At 51.2% G+C, this 13,512-nt stretch overlaps 1 protein-coding gene across 1 annotated transcript in view; it reads left to right on the top strand.

Annotated features, from left to right (window-relative positions):
* Foxk1 (forkhead box K1) overlaps positions 1–13,512 on the top strand; it is a 41,996-nt gene that overhangs the window by 22,728 nt on the left and 5,756 nt on the right. The window contains exons 2-6 of the mRNA XM_036172332.1: positions 7,376–7,532; positions 8,723–8,869; positions 10,204–10,397; positions 11,940–12,106; positions 12,194–12,478. Coding sequence (XP_036028225.1) covers positions 7,376–7,532; positions 8,723–8,869; positions 10,204–10,397; positions 11,940–12,106; positions 12,194–12,478 — 950 coding nt within the window. The remainder of the gene's footprint in view (positions 1–7,375; positions 7,533–8,722; positions 8,870–10,203; positions 10,398–11,939; positions 12,107–12,193; positions 12,479–13,512) is intronic.

Here is a 13,512-nt window from a genome sequence, read left to right as displayed (position 1 = left end):
CCAAAGACTGGCTGCAAGCTCTGCTGTTACTTGAAGAGGTGGCACTTTATCGTGGGAGTGAGAATGTAGGGCACATCCATGGGTATAAGGTGCTGTGCTGTCTGGGGCTTCGGGCACTCATGGAGGGGTCTGCACATGTACCCCCGGAAAAGGAGCCTCCTGTGTGCTTGTCTTCTTGGTAAACTTTGGTTCCTCCTCCCGGATGTTTAACCTTATGCCTGTCTCAGTAGAGCTTCAAGACGACCTTGAGAGTTTGGGTCTGGACATTCATAGACACTGAGGTGTCTGCTTCCTGTTCCTGTCTGTACCCACAGGCCGCACCTTGTTTCCTTCCCCATCTGAAAACTTGGGGGAAATTGGTTTCTCCCCACTAAAGGTTTGGGGCCTTGCATGTTCCTTTGGCTTTCTCCCTGTCTGCACCTCCTCTGGGACCATCTGGGGTGCTGTAACATTGAGTCTGAGTCAGATTGTGGTGGGGATCATCGCTAGTTCTCCTGGGATGACAGGCATGCCCGTGTGGCATCACCTGTGCCGTGTCTAATAAAGCTGCTGTGTACTTCTGTGTGGTCACTGTGTATGCAATGTGTGTGCGCGCTGGACGGCCCTCCCTCCCTAGATCTCCCACCGGTGGGATGCCTTTGCAAAGCACAAAACTGGCTCAGTGGAGGCCAAAGAGGCTGAATCCAGCAATCAGACTCCACTAAACTGTCGGGTGGTTGCTCCTCTTTCCTGTGTTAAGTCTGCCTAAAAGTAGCTAATATTGAGCTGTGCAGATGGGTCAGTGGTGAGGACCTGAGTTTGAATCTCCAGAATCCACATAAAGATAAATACCATATGGGCCAGAATATATATATACATATATAAAAAAAACAAGAACCAATACCTGAGGTCATCCATGTACACACACACACATACACACACCATGTATACACAGTTGTTGTTGTTTTTCAACGAATACCTAATGTTTGGGTGTTTTCCACCTTGGGTGCTGTGCAGTTTCAGAAGCAAAGTTAATAATTTGAAGTAGCTTCCAGGATTTAAGTAGCATGGCACTTACCTTAGGAGAACAGTCTTTTTTAAGCATGCATTTGTGTGTGTGTGTGTGTGTGTGTGTGTGTGTGTGTGTGTGTGTGTGTGTGTGTACATGGATGCACATGTGGAGGTCAGAGGACAACTTTTAGGAGTTGGTTCTCCCTCTGCCATGTGGGTTCTGAGGATTGAACCTGGGTCTCGGGCTTGCTTACAAGCACCTCCATCCACTGAGCTGTCTCACCTGCACTGAGTACAGACATCCTGAAGATATGTCTAAAATGTTTACCTCTGGGACGGTTCCTCCCATGCCCTTTTGTTTTGTTCAGACCTAGCGGTAGACTGAGGGTGTTGTATCATTCACATGGTGGAGGGACTCCCCAAGACCCTTCTCGCTTCTAACCTCATTGTCTGCCCCTTGCCAGCAGCATCCTCCTGAGTCACGGGTGTGGGTGACCGCCTCTTCTTTGGTTCTAGAGGTCATATTTGGACTGCCTACAGGGACATGCAGGATTTCACTTTTTCTCCCTCTGCCCATACAATGACATTATCTTTGGTCCTACGCATGTCTGATCTTCATATTGTCACTGTGTCCTAATTATGGGGCCCAGCCACTTCCTTCCCTGTACTTTGGCTGCACTGAGTACAGACATCCTGAAGATATGTCTAAAATGTTTACCTCTGGGACAGTTCCTCCCATGCCCTTTTGTTTTGTTCAGACCTAGCGGTAGACTGAGGGTGTTGTATCATTCACATGGTGGAGGGACTCCCCAAGACCCTTCTCGCTTCTAACCTCATTGTCTGCCCCTTGCCAGCAGCATCCTCCTGAGTCACGGGTGTGGGTGACCGCCTCTTCTTTGGTTCTAGAGGTCATATTTGGACTGCCTACAGGGACATGCAGGATTTCACTTTTTCTCCCTCTGCCCATACAATGACATTATCTTTGGTCCTACGCATGTCTGATCTTCATATTGTCACTGTGTCCTAATTATGGGGCCCAGCCACTTCCTTCCCTGTACTTTGGCTCGATTTTCCCCCTTGTTGGAGTTCGTAATTCCTCTTTACTGTTTGGCTCAGTGTGCTCTGTGTCCTGCTCCCTTCACGCAGGACCTGGCTGCCAGCCCTTCTGACCTCGGGTCATCTTTCTCATCATCCGGGGACTTCTCAGAAGGACAGGGTATCTTTCCTGACTCAGAGGCTTCTCTTTCCTGCCTTTCTCCTTTGTCTTATTAAAGAATATTCTTCACATACTTCCTAAGAAAGGGTCCGGGAGAGACATTTCTTAAAAGACAGTCTAGCCAGCATGGTGACTCCGTTCCTTTTTAAAAAAATTTTGAGGTACTGGAAATTGAACCCAGGACTTAGCACATGTTAGGCAAGCACTTTATATGTTTTATATGTTTTAAATTTACTTAATTTGTTTACTTATATTTTTGAGACCATCTCATGTATATGTAGATTGGTCTTGAACTCGTGTAGTCTAGTTGGCCTTGAGTTTCACACTCATACTCCAGCTTCCTGAGTAGCTGAGATGATGTGCCTGTGCACAAACTCGGGGGCGGGGGCATGTTCTTATACACATATGTGTGGAGATAAGAGTTCAGCCTTGTGTACCATTCATCTGGTGCCCACAGGGTCTCTCTCTGACCTAGAAATTCACCAGTGAGGCCCAGGGATCCTCCTGTCTCTGCCTCCCCAGAGCTGGGATTACAAGTGCTGGCCACCATGGCCAGCTTTTACATGGGTTCTAGACATCAAATTCAGATCCTTGTACTTATGTGGCCAGTGCATTACCATCAGCGCCAACGGTGCTAACCATGCCACCTTCAGAGCCCTGGCCCTTGCAGTTCTTAGATACTGTAGGCGCCCCCCCCCCCCCCCGATTTTGACAGTACTGTTCTAAACACAGTGATTCTAGGGTCTCCGCTTTGGCTGTGGGGCTGACACTGGAAGAAAGTGATCAGAGGGTCCCTGCTACTGGGTGTCTGCAGGAGCAGCAGTGGCCCCTGACTAGGACACAGGTTTACCTAGAGCAGGGGTGGGGGTGGGGTGCTCAGATTTATTGTCTCGGTTGGAAATCTGCTCACAGTGACTTGCAGCAGGGCGGAGGCAGGTCTCCCTCAACTACATAGCAAGTTTAGAGAAACAAACGAAGCACATTTGCTGAAATTGGACTAATACAGAGAAGATTAATGTGCTCCCCTCCCCCATATAAACGAGAGAAAGAAAAGAAAGGGACATAAAATAAGGAAAAGTGACTGCCTCTGCAGGCTGCCCACGCCTGTTGGTAGCCCTGGACTCCTGCACCAGGCAGGGTAGGTTCTTGGCATGTCTGGGGAGTCAGGAGAAGCAAGTTCTGAGCCTGGCTTCAGGGTGTGGCTCAGGCTGCCACAGGGCCAGTATGAGATTATCAAGGTTGCTGCTGGAACAGGCCAGGGCTAGGCCAGTCCCCAGGAGCCAAGTGATGCTCAGGGCCTTCAAGGTTCCTTACTGACTCCAAAGTGTGCACACCACTCAGCCCACTGTGTGCCTTGTGTGGGGGAAGTTAGAAGGACTTGGGGGCATTCCTCTGTGGCTGGCCTTGGTTTTTCTGTTTGTGGTTTGTTTGAGATGGGTTCTCGCTGGCCAACAATTTATTACTCAGTGACAGTCCCAAGTTCAGACTCTATCACACCCTCTAAGCCTCCCCTCCACCAAGTGCTGGGTCTGTGTCTCCTAGGCAGAGCCAGTCAGTCTGTCATGGAATAAGTCCCAGGGTCCCCACAGGTCCCTGTCTGGGACCATCTAAACATGAGGTGTGTGTTTCTCCCACTGTCCTGGAATTTTCCCAAATTGTATCATCACTGGAGCAGGACAAGGTTGCAGGTTCATTCCTGGCTTTACTTTGTTTCTGTGAGGATAGTTTTCAGGGGCAGGCTGGTTTGGGTTTTGTTTGTTTGTGTGGTTTGAAAGGCGGAGTCTTGCTGCCATAAGCGGTTCTGCAGCTCTGCCCTCTTGCTTTGGCATCCCAAACACTGGCAGTCCTCTGGTGTAAATTTCTCTTTTCTGGGTGGCTTTCCCAAGTCACTCTATGTCAGTGGCTCTCAGTGAACGACCATATGACAGGAGTCACATATCAGATATCCTGCTTATCACATATTTACATTCTGATTCATAACAGTAGCAAAATTAGTTATGAAGTAGCAATGAACAATTTTATGGTTGGGAGTCACCACAACATAGGAACTGAATTAAAGTGTTCCAGCATCGGGAAGGTTGAGAATCGCTGTGAATCGCTGCACTATGTGTTCTCAGAGGCCAGGAAGCCCTGCCCAAGGTCTGGGGTTCACCTGACGCCCGCTGCTCCCAACGGGTCATTTTACAGCTCTGAAACCTGAGCTCCAGCAGCAGGGCGGCCCTGTCTCAGACACAGCTCTCTCCAGGCAGCCTTTGCAAGAATGGTTCAGTAGGCTGCTCTGAGTTGGGAATAGATGAGTGATGAGAAGAAGCGTGTGTGCCCTGGAGGTGCTGCTGGGAAACTGCATCTCAGGCTGCAAGACTGAAGCAGTTACTGCACATCCCGCCGCAGCCACACAGTGCTCACTGGCATGAGCCAGGCTGAAGAGGCAGAGGTTGCTTCCTGGGAGGGGAACGGGACAGGTGGGGGAAGCGCATAATGAGCGTGTAGTCCAGAATCTCACATGCTAGACAAGCACCCTACCACTGAGCCACACCCCAGCCCCTCACTGGGGGATTCTAGGCAGGGGCTCTACCACTGAGCCACACCCCAGCCCCTCACTGGGGGTCTCTAGGCAGGGGCTCTACCGCTGAGCCACACCCTAGCCCCTCACTGGGGGATTCTAGGCAGGGGCTCTACCACTGAGCCACACCCCAGCCCCTCACTGGGGGATTCTAGGCAGGTGTTCTACCACTGAGCCACACCCCAGCCCCTCACTGGGGGATTCTAGGCAGGGGCTCTACCACTGAGCCACACCCCAGCCCCTCACTGGGGGATTCTAGGCAGGTGCTCTACCACTGAGCCACACCCCAGCCCCTCACTGGGGGATTCTAGGCAGGTGGTCTACCATTGAGCCACACCCCAGCCCCTTTCTGGGCTACATTCTCAAGCCTGTTTTAATTTTTTTATTTTGGGACTGCGTTTCACTAAGTTTCCCAGGTTGTACTTGAACTCACTCTGTAGATCAGGCTGGCCTTGAACTTAACAAAGGGTTCTGCCTGCCTCTGCCTCCTGAGTGCTAGGTTAAAAGGCGTGCTAGACTATGCCCAGTGAAACCTGATTTTTTGAGTGTGTAGATGTTGAAGTAAAATCTTATCTCAGTGTCTCCACCCTGTACTTGGGTTTATATTTTAGATTCAGAATTGGTGTTCATGCTTGGGAATCCCCACATTTGGCCTCATAGGAAGTTCTAGGCCATAATGAGACCCCTCCCCATCTCAAGGGAAAAAAGAGAGAATTAAAGTCAAGCCAGACGTAGTGGCTCATGCCTGTATTTCTAGTACTCAGAAAAATGAGGCGGGAGGATGGTGAGTTTGAGACCAACCTGAGCTACATGAGAAGCCTCCCCACCTTTTGAAGAGAACCTCGGGGAAAGTTACTGCTTACTTTCCTCCTTTCATGGTCTCTCGGTTTGCTACCCAACTTCCTGTGTGTATCAAGGCCTCAGCTGGGTCGTGGGGATGTGGGGAAGGGAGGGGTACAGGAAGAGAACCCTACAAGTAAGGAAATTACCAAAATTTGAGTGGTCCAAAGGAGAAGGGACTGACTCCTCAAACTAAAGGATTGCATGCACCTCTCTTTCCTACAGAGGGGCTGTGACCCTGGAAGTAACTTACCCTCCTGCTAGGCCTGAGGGGTCTTTCGCTGGTCCCTTGCTCAGTCCTGAGTAGCTCCCAGAGAGAGGGAGGTGGACCAGCAGCCACCCATGAGGTCACATCCCAGGCCTTAGGGGACACTGTCTGTGCAGGTGGAGGCGATACTCCAGGTGAGTTTGGAGAGTCGGCAGACATGAGACGCAACAGGGGATGGGCATGCCCGAGAGCGGTGACCTTCTGTGTGTTCCCCACAGCCGGAGGAGCAGCAGGCAGTGGAAGAGAGCAGTGTCCTGACACTTGCTCTCCTGCAGCCAAGGGTTTGGGCAGGGCACTGACCAGACCCCCACCCTCCTCAGTGTCCGATGCATGCCATGGTGTGTGTGTGTGTGTGTGTGTGTGTGTGTACATGTCATGGTGCAGGTGTGGAGTCAGGACAACTTGTGCAAGTCCATTCTCTCCTTCTACCATGTGTGTTCTGGGGATCAAACTAAGATCGTCAAGCTTAGAGCGCAGGAGCCTTTACCCACTGAGCCATCTCACTGGCCTCTGTTTTAAAGGATATCATTTTTACCTCCAGGACTTTGGTTAGAGAACCAAACCTTGACTTATTATTATTATTACTTTAAAAGATGTATTTTAGAAACATTGTGAGTGTAGGGGTCCACATAAGCCAGAAGTGGGTGTCAGATCCCCAGGAGCTGGAGGTATGTGTGGTTGTGAGCCACCTGACGGAGACGGTGGGATCCAAACTCCAGTCCTCTGCAAGTGCAGTGTGTGTGTGTGTGTGTGTGTGAGAGAGAGAGAGAGAGAGAGAGAGAGAGAGAGAGACAGACAGACAGACAGACAGACACCCCAACCGACCTGGGGAGGCCAGAGGGCAACCTGTGGGAGTTGGATAAATTCTTCTGACAACTGGGTCCTGGGGATTGAACTCAGATGGTCCACTTTGGCAGCAGGCATCTTCACAAGCTGAGCCATCTCACTGGCCCTATAGAGCTTGCCTTAACCCGTTAGCTCCCTGAAGCCAACCAGCTTCAGCCCTGGGATGCAGGTGGGGCCGGCCAGGTCCTGTGCTGGCTTTGCCAGTGGTACGTCACAGTGGAGCTGGTGACTTGAGGCAGAGAACCCATGGGCCGCCTCCCCTGCCTGCCAACAGGCCCCTGCCACCTCCTCCAACATCTTTTAAGTTTCCTTGTGTGGAGTTACTGGCCATCCAAGGCTGTCCTTAGGGTGCCCTCTTGTGGGCGTGTTCGCACTAGCCATGTCTTTAGTGGAGGAGCAGCTAGCCTTTGCTGAAGCTGGAGGGGCTACTGTTTTTCTTGGCTTCTGTAGCCTTGGTCTTGGCCTCAGGGGAGAGAGTAATGCATGTTTGTCGTCTCTTGAGTTCTTTGGTTGTATTTCTTGATTTTTCTGAAGCTGGTCACCCAGTGGTATTGCCAGCAAGGCAGAGTCGTCCATGGTGGTCCAGAAACAGTGGCCCTACCCGAGTCCTCCTTCCCAGAGTCTCAAACTGTGTGTTTTTTCTTCTCTTCAGTGTCCCCAACTCCTGTCCAGCCAGTCCCCGAGGAGCTGGGTCATCAGGTTACCGCTTCGTCCAGAACGTGACTTCAGACCTTCAGCTGGCTGCGGAGTTCGCAGCAAAGGCCGCCTCTGAGCAGCAAGCAGACACGTCTGGTGGGGACAGTCCCAAGGTCTGAGCCTCAGCCTTGTTGTCATGGTGACCAAGACCCCACAGTAGGGGTCCTGAGGGTGACTCAGATGGGGTCCTTCAGGGTACAGCACATGGCTCTGCTGAAGGATCTGCCTGTGCCATTCATTTCCCAAAGGATGCACTTGACCATTTGTGGTGAGCTGGGGTCCTGTCACCCAGTCCCCCTGTTCCCACCACTACTGCTGACAGTTCAGAGCTTCTTTCCTGCCCACTCTCTTTTGGCAGTACTGGGAATTGAACCCAGGAGCAGTTTGCCACCCACTGACCCTCTTGTTACCTTTTATTTGGGGACAGAGTCGTACTCAGTAGCCCAGGCTGGTTTTGAACTTTGCTTCGACCTTCTGAGTAGCTGCAATGGCAGGCCTGCACCCCCAGGCCCAGCCTCACTTTTGTCTTCGTTGTTGTAACTGTGTGTCTTTGTGTCTTTTTATTTGGTTGCTGACTGGGGGATAAGAACTGTAGAATTATGATTCAGAACCTGTTTCTCCCCTGTGAGGCGGGGCTCGGTGTTTCTTTTCTGTTCCTTCTCCCCTGTGTCTGTCTGCACACACGTACATATGTGCAGCTGTGCTGGCCCACGCCACATCGTTCTCAGCCCTTCTCCACATGGTTTTTTCAGACAGGATCTTTCACTGAACATGGCGCTCACCCTTTAATCTAGGCCAGCCGGTCAGGAGTCACTGGGGTTACAAGTGGGACACCGTGTCTGGCATTTTGTGTGGGAGCTGGGGATCCGAACTTGGGTCTTCCGAACTTGATGCACTCAGCCGTTTCCCGGACCCTCTTTGTTTTGGTTCTTTTGTTTTTTGTTTTTTGAGAGGCTCATGCTGAGGCTGGCCTAAAACCCACAAGCGCCTCACTCCTGGCCAAAGGGCACTGTTCTGAATTCTTATTGTTGTTGTTGGGGTTTTTGAGAGAGGGTCTCAGCCATAACCCACGCTAACCTCAGAATCAAGGCAATCCTCCTGCCTCAGCCTTCCAGTTACTGATAACAAGTGCATTCCACCATGTTCTATGGTTCACAGTTTAATGCAAGCAGGCTAATGGTGAGGCAGGCTTCCCGGTGTGACTTAATCCGGGACACTTCCATCTGTGGAGTAGGTGGCCTCGCTTGGGGAGATTCTATCCTGTTCACCTGTAACTCTGTCTTGTGTGAACCCTGCCCTCTAGGATGAGTCGAAGCCACCCTACTCCTATGCGCAGCTGATCGTGCAAGCCATCTCCTCGGCACAAGACAGGCAGCTAACACTAAGTGGTATCTACGCCCACATCACCAAACATTACCCGTACTACAGGACTGCTGACAAGGGCTGGCAGGTGAGGCCCTGGGGGCCTGGGCTTTGCGTGCTTGGAGGCTCAGAACAGGAAACACTTACAGACTCAGTGCGTCCTGTGAACAGAGATACCTGGGTGTTTTCCCTGGTGACACACAGTACCATGGTACTTCTGTGTGTCAGAGCCATTAGAGAGACTGTTTTTGTTTTGTTTCTGTGAAAAGAGCTCATGTAGCCCAGATTGGCCTCAAACTTCTTATGTTGCCAAGGATGAGTGCTGGGATTGCAGACATGTGCCACCACGCCCATTTTGTAGGGTGCTGAGAATGAACCCCAGGGCTTCATGCCTGCCAAGTACATCCCAGCCCCAAGATGACCTGTCTTTACTTCTTCTCCTTCATGCCTGCTTGCAACTTACTTTCTTTTTTTTAGTTGTTTTGAGACAGTGTCTCATGTTGTAGCCCAGGCTAGCCTTGAAATCATGGCAGTCCTACTGCCTCAGCCTCCAGAGGGCTGGAGTCAGCCTTGAGCCACCAGTGGCATCTGTACTCACTGGGCATTATAACCCGTGTGACTTTAGCAGTGCAGTGCACCCATCATTTAGGGCAGCAGTCCATGTGCATGAGTTCTGTGTGTTTTATCTTTCTTGGAGGCGATGAGGCCTCTGCATTGCACACAGTGGGCACAGATTATACCATTTTATTCTGTTCTCTGTAATCAGCATTTTCTGTTGGCTAGCTTATCCAGAAGAAACATTTTTTATTTCTTTGTTTCTTTTATTTTGAGGCAAGGTCTCATGTAGCCCAGGCTGGCTCTGAACGTTCTCTATAGCCAACAATGACCTTAAACTCCTGATCCTCCTGCCTCTACTTCCTGAGTGCTGAGATCACTGGGGTACACGAACCACACCTGGTTTATGTGGTGCTGGGATGGGCCCAGGGCTTCCTGCGTGCTAGGCAAACATTGCACCGATTGAACCACAACCCCAGCCCCACAGGAGTTTTCCTGAGTCAAGGGCTCACTATGTAGCCCAGGCTGACCTTGAACTCATGATCCTCCTACCCCAGCCTTCCATGTACTGAGAAGACAGGCCTGAGCTCTTGCACCCAGCTTTCAGGATGTGCTCTGAACCCAGTGAGCCTCATCTTTTCTCCGTTCCCGACAAGATCCTGCATACGTCTCTGTTTCTTCCAGAAGAACAGGGATGGATTTTACTGTGTGGAGTTTGCGTAGGAGGAGCTACCCCGTGTCCCACATCCTCCCCAGGAGGGTGGTCACCTGCAGCCATGTGCCTGTCATCAGTTCCTGCTGCATCTGTTGTGAGGTCTGCCCTCTGCCGGCTGTGACCCACAGATGTCTCTCTCTCTGTCCCCACAGAACTCCATCCGACACAACCTCTCTCTTAACCGTTACTTTATCAAAGTCCCTCGGTCCCAGGAGGAGCCTGGGAAGGGCTCTTTTTGGAGAATAGACCCAGCTTCTGAAGCCAAACTCGTGGAGCAAGCATTCCGGAAGCGGAGACAGAGAGGTGTCTCCTGCTTCCGCACCCCCTTCGGGCCTCTGTCGTCACGGTAAGCCGTCTGAGAAGCTAGGTTCCCGGGGCTCAGCAGTGGGAAGCACTTAGAGCCTGAGGGCTTGGTCTGACTCTGGCTCTTAGACAGTTAAGCTTCTGTCTTTGCTGCTTTTTAGTTTCAAGGCAAGGTCTCAACTTGGTGAGCTGATTGGCCTTGAACTCACGGTAGGTAGCCCTGCTGGACCTGCAGGTGTGCATGCCACACCCAGTTCTGACTCCTGTGCTGGTATGGAGGTGGCTACTTCCATAGTGTGTGCAGGAGGCCGAGCCAGCCCTCATCAGTTTAAAGAGTGAGGGTCCTGAGCTTTCACTTAAGGGCCAGAGGCGCCCCTGCTGATTTGGGGACCTAGAGCTCCTTCTACCATTAATGGAGCCATGTTGGGAGTACAGCTTATCTGCTGGCAGGCAGGACTGGATGGATGGAGTCTCCACCATCAACAGCTCCATTAAGCATTGCACGTCCCTGGAGGTAAAGGCCATGGGACAGCTCTTTGGCCACATGTGGTTCATAGGAGCTGCTACTTCTGTGGATAGCTGTTGAGTCTGCTTGTGGTCACTCTCGGATGACAGACTCCTGACCAGCATGGGTCAGGTGACCAGCAAGTGGCAGGCACTCACAGAAATCCCTCTGTCTCTCGGAAAGCAGAGTCTAGTACTTTCGGTCCCAGTGTCACGATGAGACAGGGAGGGACCCCTCAGGGCTAGGAGTGCCTGCATCGGCACTGGCCTCTCAGTTCTTCGATGTCACAGTCATTGTGGTCATCCAGTAGCAGTTTGCGTTTTTGTAGTACTGGGGATTCAACAAGGGCCTCATCCTGCTAGCCAGGGCTTTACTTCTGAGCCACACCCCAGCCCCTCACTTGGGGGATTCTAGGTCCAGCCCTGTTCTACTTTTTATTTTGAGTCAGGTCTTGCTAAGTTGTCCAGGCTGGCCTTGAACTCATTCTATAGCCCAGGCAGGCCTTGAGTTTAAGATCCTCTGCCTTTGCCTTCCAAGTAGCAAGGATAGGGGCCTGAATTGTCATTCCTGGCTGCAAGCTTTTCCTTTCGACAGGCTGAGCTGCTCCTAGAGGGTGGTAGGACTTTTTAGGCAGTGCATGTTACAAGATGTGCAGTTGCTAGGAGACAGTCCTTCCTCCACCTCTCAGCCCTTTAATGGAGGATCTACACACCCAGCTCCCCACTGAGTGGAATGGCAATGCTGGGCCTTTGTCAGCAGGGAACATTAGATCTGGGAAAAACTTAAGGAGATAAAGAGAGAAGCCCCCAGAAGTGTGGGGCACAGACATGAGGAGAGGGGGTGGATTCCAGGAAGTATGGGCCAAAGACGTGTGAGGTGCAACCTTAGGAATTGTTGGGCAGGGGTAGGGTGGGCTGTATTCCAGAAATCATTGAGTTAGATGTGGGAGTGGCCATGGGACGTACCTTAGGAATCGTTGAACAGAGGTGTGTGGGTGTGTGTGGTGGGGGGTTGTCTTTGTTTGTATCTTACTTTTGTTACGATGTACCACCATGGTGCACCCCTTTCTCATCATTTCAGAAGTGCTCCAGCTTCACCCACTCACCCTGGACTGATGTCCCCCCGTTCCAGTGGCCTGCAGACCCCAGAGTGCCTATCTCGGGAAGGCTCCCCCATTCCACATGATCCCGACTTGGGGTCAAAGTTAGCCTCTGTTCCAGAGTATCGCTATTCCCAGAGTGCCCCAGGTAAGCGTGAGTTCATTCTCTTCCTGCATGTGACAGACTGGGAGGCACCCACTCAAGTAAGTCACCATCCTCTTTGTCATCCTGCAGGCTCCCCTGTCAGCGCCCAGCCGGTGATTATGGCTGTCCCTCCCCGACCTTCCAACTTAGTGGCTAAGCCTGTCGCCTACATGCCTGCTTCCATAGTGACCTCACAGCAGCCCTCAGGCCATGCTATCCATGTGGTTCAGCAGGCCCCCACTGTCACCATGGTGAGGGTGGTAACCACCTCTGCCAACTCAGCCAACGGGTACATCCTTGCTAGCCAGGGCTCCGCCGGGGGCTCCCACGACACAGCAGGCACAGCCGTGTTGGACCTGGGCAATGAGGCAAGAGGTAATGTGGCCACAGCTGGGGTCTCAGCAGAGTCCCAGCACAGTTATCACTGTTGGGCAGTTTGCTCTGGGCTTATGCAGGGCAGTTGGTAAAGGGAAATGGGTCTTGGGTTACTGTCTTTTTTTTTTTTTTTTTTAAGGAATTTTAAGACAGCATGGATTGTCCCCGGGTACTTACTTCTTTGGTTGACAGAGCCTTCTGATGCTCAAAGCTGTTTGCTTGAATTTTGTTTCCATTCAAGTTGGCATTCAGGTTGCAGTCCTTATTTGTTTGTTTGTCTGTTCAGAAGACTTGTTTTCATTACTTGTGTGGATGGGCATTTTGTCTGCAGTGTCTGTGGCACATGTGTGCAATGCCTGAGGAGGCCAAAAGAGGGCACCAGATACCCTCAAACTGGAGTTGACAGTTACAAGCCACTCTGTGGGTGCACTTAACCACTTAACCACTTAATCTCTCCAGCCCCTGTTTGTTCGTTCGTTCATTCATTCATTCATTCATTCATTCATTCGTTCTTTTTGCCGGCGTTGCAGTATGTATCTCTGCTGGCCTGGCTTCAGACTTACTGTCATCTTGCCTCAGCATGCTGAGATTACAGGCATTCACCCATGCCCACTTCCAAAAGAAATCTGGTCCTAGGGAGTTTTGGGGGTAGATGTTGGCAGTGTACCCTGTTTGTGAAAGGCAGCCCCAGAATTTTCTAGAAAGCATTATCTCTTGGTTGTTATTCCCATTGGGAACTCAATTTCAGTGTTAACTTTGTATTTTATTGTTGTCGTTATGGAAACAGGCTTGGCCTGGTGGCAGAGACCTGTCCTCCCAGCTACTGGGGAGGTGGAGGCCAGCTTGAGCTGTACAGCAAGCTCAAGGCCAGCCTGGGTAACTTAACTAGACTTTGTCTTTTAAAAAAAAAAAAAATTAAAGGGGGTTTGGCAATGGAGCTGGGATGTAGCTTGGTGTCAGAGACCCAGCATGCATGTGGCCTTAGATCCAATTCCTAGTACCACTAGCAACAACAAAGTAGTAATAATTCTTTC

Source organism: Onychomys torridus, chromosome 22, assembly GCF_903995425.1.
Source record: "Onychomys torridus chromosome 22, mOncTor1.1, whole genome shotgun sequence".
In the NCBI taxonomy this organism is placed as follows: Eukaryota; Metazoa; Chordata; class Mammalia; order Rodentia; family Cricetidae; genus Onychomys; species Onychomys torridus.
The sequence above is the reverse complement of the archived record's forward strand: the minus strand, read 5'-3'. Positions and strand labels throughout refer to the sequence as shown.